The following is a 22,453-nucleotide window of genomic DNA, read 5'->3' on the forward strand; positions in this document are numbered from 1 at the left end:
TGAAAGGCTACAGAGCAATGGTAAATTTCTAATGATGACCTACACATACCTTTTCCATAAGCATGGTAAGTTGAAAGACTAAGTTGACCGCAGACCTTGCCGTCTAGATTTTAAAGGCGAGTGGTCAATCACTTGCTAGCATGATGCTAGGCGAGTGGTCGAATCACTCTCTGAGCTAAATTACTGTCTAGTATGTCGAATCACACTCTAGGTCTAAAAGATAATTCATACCTAATATGAAACACTTAGGCACTGTTGACATCCTCTCTTTCATTTTCAGGGATGAAGGCCAAGTTATTACGATAAATTGAATACATTGAAAGTACTGAAACTTGAATGTAGTTCAAATTTGGGTGATTCGCAGCGAGCGATATTCAGTATCTATGGCGAGTGGAAAATAGCTCATTAGAAATGGGTTTGGGCGATCGGTGGTGAGCGAGAGCGATCGCTCGCCTCAAAAGGCAAGAAATGTGACCTAGACACACCTTATACATAGTTTGAAAATGGTGATTTTCTAATGTTGACCTAAGCATACCTTTTCCATAATTTGACAGGCTACTGAACAATCATGCACGTATTTGGGGGGGTGGGTCTTTGGGGGCGTGAGCAGGGGGCGGCCAAAACAAAGGGGCAGCGGAAGAAGGGGCGGCAAAAAGCAGGGGGTGGCCACAACAAAGGGGCGTCGGAAGAAGGAAGGGGCGGCAAAAAGTATTAGTAAAGAAAAAAGGGCAGACAAAATTTGAAAAAGTATAAAAAATTGTGAAAAAATTGTACTATACATCAAAATGTGTTTCTTTTAGGGTGCTAGCGTCTAAAATCCTTTCTTTTTTTTTTGCTCTTCACTTTTTCAAATCACCGGAATTAAAAATTGGGTCAACCTTTTCGGGCTGTTGAGGAAGGGGCGGCAAAATTGAATTTTCGTCAGCCCCCCCCCCCCCCGGGGTAGTGGCGGCCATGGTACGCCACTGACAATGGTGAACTAGACATACCTTTTCAATAATTTGACAGGCTACAGAGCAATGGTTATTTTTTAATGGTGACCTACACATACCTTTTCCATAAGTTGAAAGGCTACGGAGCAGTGGTGATTTTCCAATGGTGAAATATCATTGTATCTGAGAGCCAGCTCAGTTTTGGCATTCACCTGCAATACAAGGCAACAAAAATAATGAGGGTTACTTTAAATACAACAATATAAATATACATTTTACCCCTATATATCCTAAACAAGGACAGATATGTCATAATTAGAACCAGAAGCCAATAGCTTCATCTTTTAGCTCCGATTTAAGACCTCATTTGTTGAAATTGGTCAAGAAACAGTGATCCAAAATCCCAAGGGTGATGCAAATTCAAAAGTTGCAGATTGTTCCATTGGATGCCTATACTGATTTGTAAACATATCGTTATGAATACGGCAGAGTGACGAATCAATAAAATCGCTGTTCTGAGTAAACAGCGTTTCAAAATATTGGTACCATTCGTCTTTTGGTCAAATTCATTAATCGCACTTAGGCGCGATTCGTCCAAATCACAATTTCAACATCTACGTCGGGAAGTAGGATTTATCATTAATTTTTGGTGGAAATGAAAGATCGCCTGATACATAATCACAAGCAAACAGTAACTCATTTTGCTCAAAATGCTCGATTCGTCACTCTGCCAAATTCATAACGATATGGAAGAAAGAGATAACTCTTAAAACTTATCTCTTTCTTCCATGTTACACATTCTTGAACAAGAGAACTAGTGCCATGCTTTCTATTTATTAGGACATCAATATGCAACTTTTGAGTGTTCCTTCCTTAGTTTTTCGATCACTGTTTCTTTAATTCTCAACCGATTTCCACAATTGAGGTCTGAAATCAGAGCTTAAGGATAGGTATTGGCTGATGATATTAATTTTGTATTGGTCTTGTTTAGGATATACAGGGTTGAACATAACTGGTATCTTAATTCTTTTCTGTCTGTATTTGTAATTTTTACTGCATCTACTGCAGCGGCTAAACATTTCGGCAGCTTTTTCTGATGGACAGATGGACAAAGCCCTGAACAATGGCTAATCACTTGAGCAGAAAATCAACAGCAAGAATGGAATGTCACTGCAGAGAACTGAAAATGTGACGCCTGTCTCAATGGTCGACCTGACTTGATCACCTGCAAAGACTTTGAACTATGTCTCAGCCTTAAGTTCACTTTTAAGTGTCAAACAAACTACTTTGGGTTATAATCTCAGATTGATTATCCCCATTTCCACCAACATTTCCACATCATTTTACTTGATCACATCATTAATGTGTTATGAGCAAAATGTGTCATATTTCAAACAAACACATTTCCAATCTATCGTCTGCTATTTGTCCTTTTTATGTCTACATTTGATTGAAACTTACGTCAGAATTGGACTTACAATTCCAAAACTATGATTGTGTTTATATCTCAAAAACAATAAAATATAAAAGAAATTGGAATGCTTCTTGTGGCTATATCTTAAAATCAATTTTCACCAACATATATTTCATTTTTCTAAATCACTTCATGATTATAAAAGAAGAACAGGGATAAGGAAACGGGAAAAAATCAATTGGCCCAGACTGGGAATATTTACTTTCCATAATTGCGCCCTAGATCTTAAACAAAGAAATATGCTAACATATTGAGTATGGAACCTACTTTTTATTCTCTGATTTACTAAATGCCTGTGTGCAAAAATTGACTGTACAATCATGTTTTTCTTCGATTCAAATAACATTTATTTTCTTTCTCTCGCTACATATTAGCTAATTGATGTATTTGAGTAGACAGTGACAGCGCAAGAATTTGTCTTGGGGGCTTGGGTGGCAAATGATTTTTTTTTTTTTTAGGGACTCTGAATATTTGCTTATAATGAACACTTGCCTTTTCAATGTTGTTTTGACTGAGAGGAAACTGGGCAAATTTAGGGGGTAATGCCCCCTCCACAGACATCATATTTTTTTCATGTGGAAAACCCCTTTCTCACATCCACATGGATCTGAAATTGAATCTAGATTCATCAAATTTGTGTGCTGCACCATAATGCCTAAATTAAAGTGGCAAGTTTTCCGTGTCACGGAAAAAAACGGACAATTTAACGGAATTAAACGGAAAACACAGAAATTCGCGGAAAACGTGTTTTCCTTGAGAAAAAATAAAAATAAAGAAAAAATAATGAAAACGTGAAGTAAAAATACCGTAACCACTCGGGTATAAGCCCACCCCCCTAGATGGTAGAGTTCACTTCAAAAATGGGGGTGGGCTTATAACCGGGGAAGGGCGCTAGTGCTTGAATTTAAAAATAAGAACAATCATCCCCACTTGTATATGCCCAATGTACCAGTAATTTTTATCATCTATGTCAATTTCTTAAAATTATAAGTGTGGAATGTTAATTATCAACTGATATTTTTTTAAGAACTTGGCCAAAATTTAGTACTGGGCTTATACCTGAGTGCACCCTTGTTCCCAGAATGTTTTGAAAAACAGGGGTGGGCTTATAGCCGAAGGTGGGCTTATACCCGGGTGGTTACGGTACTGAAAATGAAGTCCGTCTGAAAATGAAATCAGGCTGAAAACAACTACAGAGATAATGCAAGTAACTTCTTTTTACCACGATTTTTAGCGGAATTTGTCGTATTTAAAACCACGCACGAAAAATCGCAGATTTCGGTGGTTTAAATCACGGAAAACTTGCCACTCTAGCCTAAATGAAGCACTAGAGTGCAAAACAGCAATTATGAATGGCAGCCTGTGAATTGCTTAATATCCTGATTTATGTAATTTAGTGAGGTATGCCTTTGGGGGAATTGTATATGAACTCAATTAGTTTTTTGTCCTCTCAATTTCAATACATATTGTGTAAATTTTATATTATTCAACAATTTCACTTCAAAATAATGAATATTATTTCATTACATTAAAGATATTCATTCAATACTTCAAAAATGTACCTATGTATCAATAAATTTGAAATACAAAATTTGATTATCAATCAATTTTACATATAAAATTTGATTACAAAATAACAAATACTTTAAAATAATGCAAAATTCTTTTAAATCCCTTCAATTTATGTTAAGGATCAGATGCATTACAAAGCTAAGATGATATCAATCAACCAAATCAATAATTTAAACATAAAACAGCAAAATCTTCTTTCTGCTTGGATTGATTTTAGCATCCATTAGAGCAACTAAATAAGAACATTTGAACTTACATCGCAAGGTCAACTCTTGTTTGAGAAGACAAGCATTATTGCCTCTGTATACAGTACTGGTTGCTCTGCAGAAAATTATCACTAGATATTATTTGAAATTTTTAATTGGAATCATAAACCTAATCAACTGGAGTCATTTTTTTAGAGGCTATAGTATCGCACCTTATCCTAGGTGCATCTTCAGGCCGTCTGTTATCTTGTGGCAATTGGTCATTGACCAGTGGCGAGATGGTGTTGTCAGAGGTTGTTGATCTTCTTAGGAATATTTTTGATTACAGAATTGTAGGCCCCTGCCAATTTGTGACAAAGGCTGCCTCCCCTGTTGAGTGAAGGCTGTTCTTTCTTGACATAAGTCACCTCCTTGACTCCCCTTTTGAACCACCTGCACTTCCTGTCTAAAATCACAATGTCCTTGTTGTCGAAAGTGTGATTTGTGCTGTCAAAATGAGCATCTGCAGAATCCTCACAACCAGTGCTAGCACGTCTGTACTGGTACATATATTTTGTTTCACTGATGTACAAGTGATTGACTTTAGCATCCCTTTAGCATGCATTGTACTTATGTACAAGTCCTTGCAATAAGTGTCCTTGCATTGTATGGCATATGCAATATTGCTCTGTTTGCCTTTGGGTGGCTTGTCAAGAAAGAACAGCCTTCAACATGGGAGGCAGCCTTTGTCACAATTTGGCAGGGGCCTACAATTCTGTAATCATTCCTAAGAAGTTTGACTTTAAATCAACGACTTCTGGCAACGCCATCTCTCCACTGGTCAGTGACCAATTGCCGCCAGATCAACAGACGGCCTGCAGATGCACATAGGATAAGGTGTGGTACTGTAGCCTCTCAAAAAATGTGAGTCCAGTTGATTGGTTTTGTAATTCCACTGAATGACAACCTTCACAAACATATTATTTGAAATTAATATTTACTTTGAAGGAGCAAATTTAGTAAACCTAATGTTCTATTATAGATGAATGCAGCTGGAATCCAAGCACAGTCCAACCTCCCTTATCCAGACCTCTTTTATTTTCTGAAGAAGCAGGGACTCCAATTCTAGTGTGATTTTCAGTATTCTTACAAATAGATCGAAATGTTAATAAATGCACATTCATTTTAATGGATAAATGTCAAATGTTAACTCCCTGGACACTACAGCATTTTTGATTGGTTGATAACTTGAAATGCTCATTTTAATTGCCAATTATGACAAGCCTTTCAACTTTTTATGGTCAAATTTGCATTTGCAGATGATCTTATTAATACCCTCCTTGATTGGTTCAAAATTGGACACAATATTAATTTTGGCCAATTGGCAGGTAGTTCTCATGGGGTTAGGAACAGAAAGAAGTTGTAAGCTTTCTTACTTGGTATGAATTGTTGTAGCCGGGGTGATCCAAATCATGACATATGGCTGAGACCAACATGATGAAACACTCTAGATCGCCTAATAGCTCCTGCATGTCTGCTAACCAAATGATGCCATACATCTGTATAAAGACACAAAATATCAACATACTCATGAATATGCTAACGAAGTTATGAATATTTAAATTATAACATAAGACAAGCACTATCATTATGATATACTCCATGTCACCTAAAAGCTCCTGCATATCTGCTAACCAAATGATACCATACATTTGCATACCTGCCAACTTCTCCGTTTTACCCGGAGTTTCCCTGATTTTCCGATTTCAAAGTCGGGGAAAAACGGAGCACTCCGATTTCTGAGTTTTTGAAATAATAAAAAAAATATTTAAAAAAATTGAAAAATATTGTATTCCTTAGAACCCTGACTGGATGACTTGGCTAGATTAATAATGGTACTCATTTAAAGGGGCATTTTGTGATCCACAGCCTCATCCCCCCACTTTTCCCCAAAAAAGTTGAGATTTTTACACCACTGGATACCTCTGGCTACATAATGTTTATGTACCAAATATTTCTTGCAGATTAATTAGTTTAGCAAAAATATCGCTAAATTTGAATTTCGTTCTGGTGCACCAGAACGAAATTACAACACATTGTCTATGGAGCAGTGTAATACACATAATCCTGCATAACTCGCAAACGGAAAATCGGAATCAACTGAAATTTTGGAAATAAGCTTTTGTCGTGGATATCTACTGAAAAATGTCATAAAAAGAGGATGCTAGGATCACGAAATCCTCCTTTAACATGTATGTGGTCAAATTTTTAGATCATTGAGAACACCTTTTCATGCCCCAAATTGATGAATTTTAGTCCATTATATATCAATTGCAGTCATGTAGGCCATGTTATTAGGCCAAAAAAAAAACCTTTGAAGAATGTCTCTCATGTACAAAAGTATAGGAAACTGAACATTTAAAACCACTTTTTTTTAAGATGAAGGAATCATTTTTTCAAAAGAAGTCTAAAACAGGTTTTTATGTCAAAAATGATCTCTTTTTGTCGTCCTGAAATTTTAAGTAAAAGCACACTGACTGTCAAGGCCCATGGTGGGGTGCTGGTTGGTGGGGGTGGGGTGGGGTCAGGGTCTTAGCTAGCCACCTGTCTGGCCGTCATTTTAGACGGGGAGTTTGCTCCTGGGACGGGCAAAGTTAATGCATTTGACAGGTGTTATATTATAAAATGTATGTTTTGAGAAGCTAATTGACCTTTTTAGTAGACCCGATTTGTAGAACAAGGCCATATTAGCTTTATTAGCACATATTTGAACTCTTTGAACTCCCAATGGGCTATTGAGGTCTGGTAAATATTTTTAAGGTCAAATTAGGACAGGCAAATGTATTCAAATGACGGGCAACCCTCAATTTCTTACTAAGACCCTGGGTGGGGTGGTGTGGGGAGGCAGTGGATGCCAAGCACAAAAAAATGGTTAATTATTGCCTTATTTTTCTGCTTCACATATATCAACATCAGCCATATTAGTCATGTAATAAAGCCAAAAAACATTTTTTAAGAGTGTCTCTTGTGCATAAAAGTATAGGAAACTCGAAACTTTAAAGCTTGTTTTCTGGAAGAAGGAAGCACTTTTTATTAAAAGTGTAGAACAAGCCAAGAGCTTTGAAATGTTCTTTTTACCCTCTGAAATGGCCTTTCCTGTGGTGCTAAATGTGCAGAAACCCTCTGATAAGCAGGGCATATAAAAACAAACAAACATACAAGTCTCTAGTGCAAGTTATTTGTTTTTTCCCTTTTATTTCAATTACTTTTTACTAAATTTATATGTAATTTCCCCTCTCAAATGCTGTTTCCTGTAGTATAATTTGTGTAGAAACCCTCTGGCTTCAGGGCGCTTCGCCCCCTTGACCCCCACCGGGGCTTTTCCTCTGGACCCCACCAGGGGCCCTTAAGCGGGCCCCTGGACCCCCCGCCGTGCGGGCGAGACTCCGGTCGCTTCACTCCCTTCGTTCGCAATGACTCCTATTTCTGGGTTCCAGAGGTTGGCAGGTATGCATTTATACAAAAGCATAGCATATCACCATATATAGTTATGGATATGCAAATTAAGTTATGAATATTTAAATCATGACCTATAACGATATCCTACAGGATGAAGCACTCTTGGTTGTCTTCTGTGTGTAACCAAATGAGAGTACATCTGTTAAACCAATATCATAGTACAAACATTCAACATCGAGAATCTATCAAGAGTTGGACAAAAAATAAAAGCCCTTTGTTTTTTTCCAGGTGTGTGTACAGACGAAGTTATCATCACTGTTGTCATGATACATGTCATCATCATCATTATTATATCATTGTTATTTTAATCATCATCACTGTTATTGTTGTCACCATCATAATCATCATCATTGTTATCAAGTGTAGATCTTTATCATTATCATCTTCATCATGTTCCTCTATTTACCCCCAACTTTGGAGTGCGCATTCACAGAGGTTCATCATGTACATACCGTATTGTTTGTAACAGAGGCCCCCTAATAAGTACACCCCCAATTTAGAAAAAGATTCAAATTTGCTTCTAATAAACTCCCCCCTCGATGGACAGCTAAACTTTTTTGACCCCCTTCTTTTGACAGGCAAAACTTTTTTGACCCCCTTTCGACAAAGTGCATACCCCAAGGGCGTTTATTACAGACAATATGGTATCTGTATATTATTTTTGCTTCCAACCATGCATCAATTGATTGAATCAAATGGGTTATTCCAGTTGAAATCCATAAACCCCCTTTGGAAGACAAGACCTTAATCTTCCATACAGGAAGTGTAGATTCCAGCTGGGTTACCTGAATGGGTGACTCCATTTAGAATCTACGCCCCCTATGTGGAAGATTAGGGTCATGTCTTCCATAGAGGGTATATGGATTTCAACTGGAATAGCCCAATTTGGAGCAGACGACACTCAAATTGGTGGCTCTGTTTGAAATTCACACTCCCTGTGTAGAAGATTAAGATCATGTCTTCCATAGAGGGTATATGGATTTCAACCGGAATAGCCCAATTTGGAGGAGACGACACTGAATGGGTGGCTCTGTTTGAAATTCACACTCCCTGTGTAGAAGATTAAGATCATGTCTTCCATAGAGGGTATATGAATTTCAACCGGAATAGCCTACTTGCAGGACAGTCCCACAGCAAATATACAGACATATTGTCAATCCATTGTCAAAATAAATATAAACTTCACAGTAAAGGCAATATATTTACTTTCAGAGTCTCACATGAAAACTAAGCCTAAAGCAAACATTCGTTTTCAATGTATTTTACTTTACTCTGTTTTCCTTGCCAAGTATTACTTTACTTTGTCTACAGATAGGCTATATACCTATCACAGTTATCATGTCTATCACAGGTAATGGAATACACACAATGAAGTTCTCTTGATGTTGTCAAAATCAGCAAACCCATTCCAAAAAATGACATGTGGTCACTGTAAATAGGGTAATCATAATTATACAGCACTATATTGATCAAGTTGTCTCAAAATTTTAGCAAAATGAGACATTTAGTTTTCAGGATGCAAAAGAATTTTTTAAATTTTGTTTAATTCTAGCTCAATACAGTTATGTGCCAATTTGAAGAAAGTAGGCTATAGGTGAAAGGTTGTCTAGCCTATTTTAAACAGCTCTTTTCTGAGCCACTGTATACAGGGCAGTCTAAATGTTACACTCCTAAATAGCAAACAGTATCCACCTTTTTCGTAATTGACCACTTGCCGTTGGTAATCTTGTTTCTAAAATATTTATCTCTCAAATTGGTTTTTTTCTAAAATAAGTGTCAATTCCTGAATAAAATATTGTAATTAAACCACAGAGGCACCTATCATCGATATGTACTTTAATGTTTTAACTATTTTTTGAAATTTTAGATTCAGATTCAAAGTTGTGAATTTCTGCACCTTTATAAAGAAGTGTGTACAATTGAAACTGTTTATGTCGTCTGCCGTTGACACCATTATCTGCTGTTGGCATCCATTTGCACAGGGTGAGGTTACATCCTTCAGGGTTAGGGTTCCGTAATATGAACATCCATGCGGCAGATTCTCAAAGTACTCCATGATTTTCAAGAGTGTTTTTGAGCGCAGTTTCGATGCTTGTAAAAACTTGCAATTTATCGTGTCACCTGACATTACACTGCCATGGAGGGCACAGATTATCGCAGCACACTTGTATTATGAATATATAAGCTGCCTCGTCAAACATATGACAAGTATTATAGCACAAATTACACCCTTAAGTCTCAAGTTTTTCTTAATTTAGTAAGTTTGTGCCGATGGCTGATCACAAATCCTACTCTATTATTGTCTTTCCTATGTAATACTAACAAGAAATGTCTTTAAAAGGCAATGCCATGGATAAAATTCATGTTTCATAATTTTACATTGACAAGTATTTGGAATGCTACAATGTAGGAATTTTTTGTTTGTAGCACATGCACAACTATCCGGGTGGGAAATGTTGTTACCACCAATGACATACTATAGGAAATTCTCAAGAATTTTTATGTTGAAAACTAAATTGAAAAATGTGTATCTAATACTAAAAACTTCATTTTTGAGTATGAGCCACAGTGGGTATCAGCTTTGGGTTCAGAATAGAAGTTGATTGGTTACCTCACATAGCATTGCCCTACAATTACTTGAAGTGTGAGTTGGCCTAGTCTTTGACAAAGACCTCTCAATCCATTCCGAGGGGGTGAGTGGACCACTGATGGTGCAACAGAGGGGCAAAGCCCCAACATAGGAAGTTCAAACTAAATTTCATGGGGATAAATTTGGAGGCAAACTTACGGAGTGGAATCCTTGCGACTATTCACAGTCTCAATTGCCCTCAGTTTTTGTTTAAGAACTGCATTGCTTTAAGCAAAAAAAACCCTTAATGTGGATGTGCCTTTTAGGTCTGATTTCTCAAAACTTGGCTAGTGGTCAGGCTTCCTAAGCCAGCAGGCTAACCCTACCAATGTGGACCCATTTTATTGATTTATCTTTCTAGGTGATGTATGACATGAAATTGTAAGCACTGGTATTCAGGTATTGGGCTTAAGCCTGATGGCATAGTAAGCCTGACAACTAGCCATGCTTTGAGAAATTGGCCCTTAGGGCCCTGCAGCAACTGGTCTCATCTGGGCAAGCTGATAAAAGAAAAAGTGCTAGTTCCATTTTGGTTGGGCTATTAAATCACAAAACCCTTTAAAAGCACAGCCTCTTTTGCTCAAAACCCTGAAGACGAAAACCCAATTACATAGTGTGAAATCATATCTTTGTTGCCTAATGAGAAGAGTATGACCTTTCTATAGGAACCTGGAAATAACACTATTCATTCCTCTTATCTTGCTTTATTTCTCAACATATGATACAAAACTAATTTGAGATTTGTTTTAAAATTCAAATCTAGTCATCATGAGAATTACCATGTTGATTGAATGACATCCCTATTGCATGCTGCGGTTGGTAAGAACGTTTGGTGCCAGGATGTATCAAACTTGAACAAATATAATGTAAAAAATTGGAAATAATTCATAAGAAAAAGAGAGCTTCATAAATTCAAAGCTCACAGTATATATAGCATAAAAATGTATTGTGCTATTCCAGTTGAAATCCATACACCCTGTATGAAAGACATGATCTTAATCTTCCACTCAGGGGGAATAGATTTCAAATGGAGTCACATATTTGAACCCCATTTGAAATTTACATTCCCTGTGTGGGAGATTAAGGTCATATCTTCCATACAGGGTGTATGGATCTCAACTGGAACAGCCCATTAATGTGGGGAAGAAGTACTGGGTGATGGGGTGGTAATTTGCTCCCCTATGATGGGGATGATGACAAAGTGGTGAACTGAACAAAACAAATTTATATTAGCTCTGTTTTAGACAAAAAATAACTAAATTTGGGCCATTTCAGTACAAAAAAGGGCATATTTGTGTATATTTGTCTCAGTAAAGTCATTATTTTGGTGTGATTTAGCAATTTTAGGGCCCTCCCTCCAAATTTGCATACTTTCAGTGTCCAATGTGTACTTACACCGTGCCGCTTATTGGGTGTCAATGAATTCTCCGGATACTTGAGCAAGTTTCTTGTAAGAGAAATTGTGCATGAAAGTTATAGCAAACTAACATACAGTCACTATCAGTCAATACACTTTGAACGCTGAAGTAATTTCTGTCTATTTTATCCACATATTTCTGATGTGCAATACAAATATGTCAATATGGCCTAGAAAGCTTCAAGGTTCCCCTACCATTAATATCCCGCCTCCACAACAATCAATGTTGGATACCGTACTTCTTCGAAGACAGACACACAAATTTGCGATGGGGACCATTTCAAATGTAGAGACAAAAAGCATCTGAACAATTTTGACTGAGATTGTAGTATCTAATAGTGGAAAAGTATAGAACACCATGTATAAGGAATTATTAACATTCATTAGATGTAAAAACCTCTGCATCAAGTCAACTAAAAACATCAATTCTTGTATTTCAAGTTTTTTGATAATCATCAAATCTAATAATATTATCTCTACTTTTCCTGTAAACATGCATGTTTGTCAATTCCAGAAGTACCGGAGTGTGAATTTTCACTCAAATTCATTGTAAATAACACTCCATCATGATATCAGTAGATTTATTGATGAGAGCATCCATTCCATGGAGTCATTGACAGCAGCACATAGCAATAGGTTCTAACATTGATTTGATTATATTTATGCCTCACTTGCTTGCTATGTCCAATATTCTTATATGCTCTGTTGTATTATTTACTGACTTGTTTTCACATTCAATTTTAAATCAATCAGAAGAAAGCAACTACTGATATACACATTTCACAGAACTCATTCTGCTCTTGCTGAATCTTGACATCTTAATACTCTGTGTGCTAGCCATAGGCTTCAACATAAAGAGTCCCAAGTTTTAGGATATTTTCTCCAAATTTCAAGAGCTATCTCAAGAATCACTGAACCAATACTAGGCTTGTTTGTTCTCATTTTAATGCATTTTTCATGCTGATTCCAAATATGGTCATGAAAATGTATAATTCTTAAATTTTTGAATTTTTGAAAAAATCTAAACTTGTCGTCTGCAATGGACACCCGCGTAGAGAGAGTTAATATATTATTCTATATAGGTCAGTAAAAAAAATCATATTGTAAACATTGTCGTTCAATCATGACAAATTGAAACTGTGATATTCTAGTCAGAAATAAGTTCTCAAAAGACACCATTATGGCTTTTCTTCCAACTACAAGAGTTGAGCATTTATAACCCCAAACAACCCTAATTAGACTGGAAATAGACATTAATAAAACATGGTGTAAATTTGGGCAACAATATACTTTAATTCAAATCTTAACATGATATATGTATGGGTCCATATCTGCCTATATCACTGCAGGGTTTGTGCATTAGACACATCAACATCTCAGTATGCAGGCATTATTTTGTACAATTTCACTCAAAACAAGTGATAGGCATTTATTAACCAGTCAGCTACCTGCACAACGGATTCTTTTGTTCTGCAAGGCTCACTCAGTCATTTAATGAGGCAATACAAACGATCGAAATTGGTGTTGAAATGAGCAAAATTTTGAGTTACACCTTTTCAGTGTAAAAATTTTTTTCTCAGCCAAATGAAAAGCAATAATTTTAATTTTTTCAGTAAATGGCTGGAAAAACTATAATGCTTGATACTGATTTTTTTTTAAATCCTGGTGTTAAACTTAGGCCTGAAATTCAGTCATTTAGTGTAAGATATTCGATTTTTATAGGCTTCAGCTCGGCCCATGAGCTTTTTCTTGGATCAACCTTTTAGCTTTTCAAAGTAATATAGTTGCTAATGAAGGATTTTCCCCAACTTTCTAAAGCACATCACCGTGAGCTATATATCATAGTTTTGTCAGAATTTCCGTTTTGATTTCACCATCTTTCACTGTCGGCTGACAAAATTTCTAAATCAACACGTGAAATCTAGCATTGTGGATCGATATCCCTGGGTTTGATAGGAATACCGGCATGGCTATAGTGTTGCCAGAACTTCAATATAGCAAAGAAATTCCCAGACCTATAAGCGCTCCTACTGATCATGTTTAACCAGAACACCCAATTGGGGATTTAATGCGCTGGTCGGGCAATTGGCTTTCAATGAAAAATTGACCTGGAGAACAACAAAGGAAATATCGACTATTTCAGCTGGTTGCTCTCGAGATAAAAGTACTCACCATTGCCTACCTTTACTTAGTTTGACATTTTCGGAGACTGAATGGAAAAAGGGTAAAACAAAAGCGGAAATTCTGACAAAACTATAACATATAGACCCACACGATGTGCTTTACAGAGGTGGGAAATATCTTTCTTTAGCAAACTATGTTAGTTTGAGACACTAAAACATGAATTCCGTAAAAAGCTCGTGGCTAATTCAAGGCCTATAAAAATCAAAATATCACACTAAAAGACACAATTTGATGCTTAATTTTAACACCAGGATTTTTAAAAAATGTATATCCAAGCACCAAGTTTTTAACTGACATTACTGAAGAAAAAAAAAATATTGCTTTATATTTGACCGAGAAAATTAATTACAAAGAAAAAAGGTGTATCTCTGAATTGTGCTGATTTTTACATGTATCGATCGACTTTTAGCGCGACTAAGCATTTCTAAAGAATTGGTTGTCCAGGCGGCAGACTGTAACCTATAATTTTAATCCTTTTACACAACATGTGCCAGAACACTCTTAAATTCATCAACATTTGGATTAAGACTTATTTGGAACAAATATGTGCCAATAAACCACATGAATGTGATTATGCAATCTTATAAAGATGCAAACTGACATTTTGGATTGGATTAAAATGTATGTAGGCTACCTATTTCTCAGCAAGAGCAGTTGAATTTGAAGACTTTCACTGAAGTGAGTTAGCATGCAGTCTGTGCTATTCCAGTTAAAATCCATACACCCCTGGAAGACATGATCTTCCACAAAGGGAGTGTGACTTTCAAATAGGGTTACCTGAATAGGTGGCACGATTTGAAATCTACACCCCCTGTGTGGGAGATTAAAGTATAAATGTCTTCCATAGGGGGTGTGTAGATTTCAACTGGAAATCAGCCCCTTTCCACACTATTCCACTTACTCTTTGGAAATTGTCATCTGTGTAAGGATCTTATACACATTCTCACAGATTTCTTGTGCTGGGTGCCAATTATTGGGCTGTGAATGTTGTCCAGGAAGCTGTTCAATATCAGTGCATTTTGCAGTTGTGTCAGTTGCACAACTGCTTGGTTACTGACATGTGTTTGGAGTAGAGTATTGAAGTAATCCTGTGTGTAATTTTGGTTCATTTTGATGCACTGGATTTTAAGATATGACCTTGTGAAAAAGTTATTTTTTGGCTTAGTGTATTTTATTTTTCAGATAACGATAGAAGGAGAAGTAGAAGGAAAAGCCAGGCCAGGTCGAAGGAAAACAGGATGGATTGATAACATCAGAATGTGGACTAATGGTGGAATGGCCGTGGCAAGAGAGAAAGCACGCAAGAGAATGCCGACGGTTCTATGAGGACTAGGGCAACGCAGCAGCAGCATTTTATGTAGATGTGCCTGTTTATCACATTCAGTTATTTTGTTTCTTTTATACCACTAATATGTGGTCAGTGTAGAGGGGGTGCTCGCTTCAGGCCTCTTGGCGTTTTGAGCATCTCCTCATTCAAATTTTGTGTCTTTTTATATTTTGTATGTTTGATTTGATTGAAATAAGACAATGATGTATGTATGTGGTTCAGACTGAGGTAAGCAGCTTTAGCCATTATACATGTCACAACAAAAACATCCCCCAGAAATGTATATTCCAGTCGGTAACATCAAACACACTTCATGGGTACTTAAGATGGCCAACTAAGGAACCTCAGAGATGCAGATGTATACATGATGTCAAGTCTTATCGGGCTATTCCAGTTAAAATCCAAACACCCTCTATGCAAAACATAACCTTAATCTTCTGCACAGGGAGTGTGATTTTCAAATGGGGTTACCTGAATGTGTAGCTTCATTTAAAATCTACACCCCTTGTGTGGGATATTAAAGGTATGTCTTCCATAGGGGGTGTATGGATTTCAACTGGAATAGCCCATTCAGGCAGCATTTTCAGGCTCTAAGGTTTAGGTTCAGGTTGTAAATTTCCTTTAGAGAAGATGTGCTCTTAATTTCAAAATATTTACCAGAATTTGGCAAATTAACCTTAAATGTGAATAGAAATAATTTCAAAATTAAAAAATCTCTTTTTCATCAAATTTGGTCATTTTTGGAGGTAAATTTTTAAAATCTGCACATTTTCAAAAGCTGCACATCCATACACATTCAAAATCAAGAACCTCTTCCCCTGGGCTTACAGTTTGCATAAGACAATACACACGGACAGAGTTGTACATGTATGTGTATTTTACTTCATGAAATGAATTTTAAGATCTCATACATGACAATCTCTAGGACACCCCAATATGCTTCTACACTCAAAGAATGTCCTATGGATGTGTTGGCTACAAAAACTCATACTCCTCATCATGAGGTCAAATTGTGGGCTATGCGTATCAAATGTAGCTCATTGAACTGTGTCATAGTTGATGAGATCATTATAGCTCATAGTAGTAGCACACACAAAATGGCAGCCAACATCCTGAGGGTAATATCATCAATAAGTCTGCAGCTTTCATGTTGGTGTAACTTTAGGCAACCTCTATGTGTAAACTTGAGTTTAATGACTTCTCTTAGTAATGCATCTATCAGTCTTTATCATCCGACTCTGGTTTAATTTATCTTGTGTAATACCAGGCATTATGGAAGTCTCGCTAAAAGTGTGCGGTATATAAATTACATGATATATGGGGCTCCATTTCACCACATAGATATATATATATAAACAAATCTATAAAGCAAGATTTAAATGGCACCAATATAAATGATCTATTGTATAGAATAACTCGCTTAGCAATAACAAAACCACAAGCTTTGTCAGTGAGTGGCGCAAATTAATTTGTATAAAACTGGTCATTTTACCCCCAAATCAGAAATGTGAAATTTCCCTTATCTTTGTATTTTGATGGGGGATAGGAGGCAAAGCCCATTTTCGCACGGTGGAAGAGATGCTCCTTTAAAGAAACCATCATATTTATACACGTAAGCCTGCATACAAGCAATATTTATTAAACGCTTTTTGATACAGATCTTCACCCAGCAGTAACCTATGCCCCAGACAATAATAACAAACACTTAAGCTAATAAATAAGCAGTGCATTAAATATTAAATGGAACTCATTAAACTATTCAACTGGACTCACACTTATTTTGAGAGGCTACGGTATCGCATCTTATCCTATATTCATAACATTTTATAGAAAGAAAGGTGGTTTATGTATGTGCATTTTGATCCCCCATTCACCCAATTCTGTTCAATAACAAGGCAGCAAGCAATATTAATTTTAAAAAACCCAAATTTAAAAGTTGCCCTTACAGCAATCAATGGCTATTAAACACAGGCATTGTGGCATGTAAAACCTATCATTATCTTCACACTGAATTCAAATCAATGCCATTTACAGAAACTTTTAAATTCAGGGGTTTTTTTCTTTAAAAATACAGCTTTGTTGTTAATATTAAATAAATTGGGTGAATGGGGTACTGAAATTTATCTACAAGAAACGATTAAAACCTTGTACCCAAGTTCATTGAACGTATGATATTGCCCAAATGCCCACCCTGCGCCTTGGTACTCATCTGAAAATAAGGGATGTCAATGAACACTATTATGAGCTATAAACCTCACTTTTATATCTTAGTAGCTCTTCTGTACCAATACTATTGTCTCGTCTTTTGACTCATATAAACTGCACAATTCATTCAACTCTAGTCTCTGGCTGCCGGCATGTTTCTTGAATCCATTGCACTATCACGCTGGATTTTGTGTGAAAAATGCTTTTGTCACATTTTTATGTGACTATTTACTGCATTCTTATAGCACATTCATGAGTATCAAACTGCTAGCAGTGCTTCCTAATTGCAGTCATAATCACCCATTCCAGGCATTTTTTCAATCATGCACACTCAAAAAGCTGGTTAAAAATGTGTTGATAAAATATTTTACCCGACATTATAGTAAAACTCTGAATGAAGATTGATTCAATTGACTTTGGTTGGTTAAAATTTAACCAACAATGGGTGAAATTATTTTAACCAATCATGGCATTATTCAGCTGGTAATCAAAGATTGATTCAAAAGGCAAAGATGGGATATTTCAATATTGTTGAAATACCGTAAAATTCCGTCTACAAGCATATATATGCCTCTAAACGAGGTTTTTTTGACACAAGAGACAAGAGGCAGACACTCTCAACAAAAACGTTATTTGGACTTTGAACAACTATATTACTGATAAAGACGGCTGTACAAACATGTATATTTGTAAGACCAATCTATTGCAATGTTTTTGAGAAGGGTATTGGCCTTTCATATCTTTCGTTAAAAAAACCCTTGTTTAGAGGCATATATGCTTCTAGACGGAATTCTACGGTATCCCTTTCTAACCAACAGTTGGTTACAAGGTGAACAAGCACAGTCTTTTGTGAAATTTATTTCACCCAATGTTGGTTGAATTTTACCCAACTGTTAGTTAAAATTCAACCAAACAATGCACATTTAACCATCATTGGTTAAACTTTTACCAGATAGGGGTAAAAATTTAAACCAACAGATTTCCAGCATTTTTAGTGTACAGATATGCTTAATCAAAGAATGAAACTGAATGGAAAATGTATGTATTCAGGGTAAGCTGTAAGCATAGATCCTTTGCAGGATCTGTGCTGTAAGGGTGCTTTTATCCAATTTTTTTCTAGAAAAGCTGTTTTATCATTTGTGTAACAGTTCCATGAAATTTGAATACCATCTGAAATCATTAAATTTTCATCGCAAAATACAAAATGTCATTTTCTGCGAGGTAGCATTGCGAGTGGGAGTTCAATGTGTATCTGCTTGCACTCTTCTTTTGATAACTCAAATCAACAAAAGCATTCATGTTTGTGTTAGCAATACAACACTTGTATTACTTCATTGTGTGCTATTACAAAATTATTTTACAGCATCTTTTGTAAAATTTGAAAGATTTCACTTTCTATTGGAAGAATTTTGTGGATTACTTGGAAAATGACAGACCTTTTGACAGCTTTTCAATATATTCTAAGAAAATTGACACAATTAAATTGGCTGTATGCATCTTAAAGGGAATTTGCCAAGGAATTCTAATGTTACACTTTAATAGTTATGTAGGTTTTGTGGTTCCTGCATCAGAAATGGCAAAATCAACTTCAGTTTGGGAATCACAATTCTTCAATGAAATTAACCAAATTAAAATATGTGTTCTTTGCAGCAATTCAAAATAGATTTATAACAATATATATATGTATGAAATGTCAGAATATGGAAATGTGTAATTAGAGACGAAAAAACAACGACCCTGTTCTTCGGTCTGATGATTTGCCAAGTAGGATCGGTTGGTCGGGATTTTTTCCTGGAAGAGGCTATCAAAATGACCCTAAAAAATCACCGAAAGCTTAAAAAAACATTTTAGAAATTCTCTTACTTTATTCAAAACATTTCAGTCAAAATCAATCCACTTTTAATTGCATTCAGTAAAAAAACACCCAAATGTAAAATCTGGGTTGGTCAGGCCTGTAGAACAGGTTTTTTCCTATCCCATGGTTGGTAGTCCCCATTTTGGTCTGCTAATTAATTTTCAGCTGCATCATCAATATCTATCGCTATATGATACACTCACCTATCTGCCTAGTGATTGCCCCAATGACGCAATAGACCACAGTTGCCTATTGCCGGCCCATTGATTCCCCCACCCCAATGACGTAATAGACCACAGTTACACCGGCCTATTGATTTACCCCCACACCAATGACGCAATATATCAGTAACCTTGGCACAGATTCTAACAAACAGATATATACTGGTCAGATGCAATCACATCCCCTGCCAAAGTATCCTGCAGTGACCATCTTGAGACAGGTATAGGTTTGATCATTTTCAAAACCTGATAAGTTTCATAGAGGTGTAAATAGCTCGCTGAACTGTGATCCCTATGTATGATATTGAAGTACAGGAATTCACCTTTTCGGTAAATCCCATAAGCCTTTGCGAGTACACCTGAGATGTCAACATTTGAGGTCACACCGATCTGTGCCGATGCGCACATTGTTTAGCGAACATCGTTACTGCGCATTGCAGATCGACGTGACATCAAATGATGACATCTCAGGTATATTTGCAAAGGCTTATGGGATTTACCGAATTGGTCAATTTATATGGTGACCATGTATTGCAAGTCAACCCCTATGATTTACAAGTAGTCTTCACTTTGAATATCTTTTTAATATAAATATTTATTTGTGTATCATAAAGTATCATTTCTAGCTTTCAACTTACAATTCTGCCAATTGAATGATCCTTTAATGGGCAATGTATCCAATGTCCATGTCATTTCCATATTGATTCTAAATAGCTATGCAAATCATTTTCTGAACAAGTCTTTCTTGCCCGAGTCATATTACAAATAGTACTTTCAGTTAAGGGCTGGGGTATGAGCGACCTTGAAGTTCCGGTATCTGGAGAGGGGAAGCAATGAGTTACCCCAAATCACAGCGGCAGGTAGTGACTGGGCACGCCCAAAGTGCTAATATATATTTATTTTGGAAGGTTCGTGTTTGTTTTAAATTTTGGGGCGTTTTTCCAAAATTTGATATTTTTGGTCATATTTCAAAAAAGCGACATGCCAAAGACAACTCTTTGGGCACATAGTTTGTTATTGTTATTGCAGTTCTTTTCCACATACCTACGTTTACATTCGATTGGGTGATTTACTAATATTATATATTTTATGACTGCAATTTGGCGTTTTCAATGCGTTTTACACGTATCATGAAATTAACGCAAATATCTAGTCACGCTGCTTTTAGAAATTTTACCTGATCGTCGGCTTTTGCAGGCAACATAATGCAGATTGGCTCACGATAGATGTCGTATTCCTCTATGTGGTTCACTCATTGATAAAATGAGTTTGCATTCCTTGTAACAACACACACATTGCCGTCTGGAACCCGGGTCTGGTACTGATTTTGGGACAGCCAATAGACTTCAGCGCCGTATCAAATCTCATAAAAACCACACGACTGACGACTATGTGTTTATGTTTCCCTTAAAGCTTGTGTCTACATCTATTACTATACTTCTTTGGAAAGCGTTGACCTTTGACCATTCTTTGTATAACGCCTGATATGACCTTGATATGTTCGCTTGATTGGGTACGTTATAGCATCCATTTCATTGAGGTGTCAGGACTTTTTCAACTTTCCTGGTCAGTACTATACTTGCAGGGATACAATAGTTTAACATGGTGTGTGAGCATGGTGAAAGACTCATTATTGATTAGGCGCGGACATATTAAAGGCACAGGTCCTTTGCGTGTATAGCAGAAAATTATAATAGAATGTGTGAATAGAATGTTTGGAATTTTGCAACTAAAATACTAACTGCATTCTGCATTATGTATTTATTTATTTATTTAGGCCTATGCCTATTTATTTATTTACTGACTTATTTATTTATTTTATTTATTTGGTATATTAGTTAGTAGGCCTAGTTAGTAATATTCCATGATAGGCCTACGTCGGTTTATTATTGATTTTTGATAACTTGACAACTTGATTGATTGATCGATTGATATTCATTTCACATTATATTCCTAGTTTATAGGCCAATTTGAATAACATCGTACATTAGATAAATAGACCTATCAGTATTGATTTATTCTATTCAGCAATATCAAGGATTACTATCAAACTTCTCATAGCTGATTGTAAGTTGGCTCAGCGGTAACGCAGTAGGTTTTACAACACCGAGGTCCCGGGTTCGATTCCCACCTCTGCCTATTTTTTTGCAAGGCTGAGAAAAAATGAAATTTCTGGACTGCAAACTTATTTGGCGCGCGATCTGAGCTGGTCCTTTTCTGGTGGCTGTGTCTGTTACAGGCACACTCCCTCTGCATCCAAACCAGGTTCACGCTCATTACAAATCCCTTAAGTACAATATATAGCTTACATTTCATCAGCCGTTTCACATAACAACAACGTATCATAACACTAATACGTCATTATGTGAAAGGGATGACGATTTGTTTACAACTCGCTTTGTAATCCTAACCCTCTTTATGTCTTGATGATTATATACCTAACAACCAATACCCTGCATACACTGTATAATGATAATTCTCACTCGCATAACAAAACACCTCCTTCCTCCCATGCAGTTTTTTCATCATCTATAATATGTCTCTTAAAGTGTATCTACCCACTTTAGGAGATATAGGGCTGTTCCAGTTGAAATCCACACCCCTATGGAAGATATGGCCTTAATCTCCCACAGGGAGTGTGATTTCAAATTGGGGTATCTGAATGGACATGGCTTTATGTGAAGTCAACACCCCCTACGTGGGAGATTAACGACATGTTGTACACAGAGGGTGTATGGATTTCAACCGGAATAGTCCATAAATGTAATACTCTACTACAGCCCGAACACCAACATATCTCATCACATGGCTTTACATCTCTACGTAGTTCCACGCACCGCTGCTTCGGGGTGCGCAGGCAAGCGGTACCGTCATCGTTGTATTGATCTTGTCCTTATTAACTGTGTGCGCTTTAGGGGTGTGCTGGTAAATTG

At 36.6% G+C, this 22,453-nt stretch overlaps 1 protein-coding gene across 3 annotated transcripts in view; it reads right to left on the bottom strand.

Annotated features, from left to right (window-relative positions):
- The window catches only part of LOC140156269 (high affinity cGMP-specific 3',5'-cyclic phosphodiesterase 9A-like), a 361,412-nt gene that overhangs the window by 16,007 nt on the left and 322,952 nt on the right, over positions 1 to 22,453 (bottom strand). For all 3 annotated transcript variants that reach the window (XM_072179256.1, XM_072179257.1, XM_072179255.1), the window contains exons 8-9: positions 5,600 to 5,722; positions 1,052 to 1,144 (exon numbers count right to left, since the gene is read on the bottom strand). In XM_072179256.1, coding sequence (XP_072035357.1) covers positions 1,052 to 1,144; positions 5,600 to 5,722 — 216 coding nt within the window. The remainder of the gene's footprint in view (positions 1 to 1,051; positions 1,145 to 5,599; positions 5,723 to 22,453) is intronic.

The sequence above is a fragment of the Amphiura filiformis genome, chromosome 7 (genome assembly GCF_039555335.1).
Source record: "Amphiura filiformis chromosome 7, Afil_fr2py, whole genome shotgun sequence".
Classification (NCBI taxonomy): Eukaryota; Metazoa; Echinodermata; class Ophiuroidea; order Amphilepidida; family Amphiuridae; genus Amphiura; species Amphiura filiformis.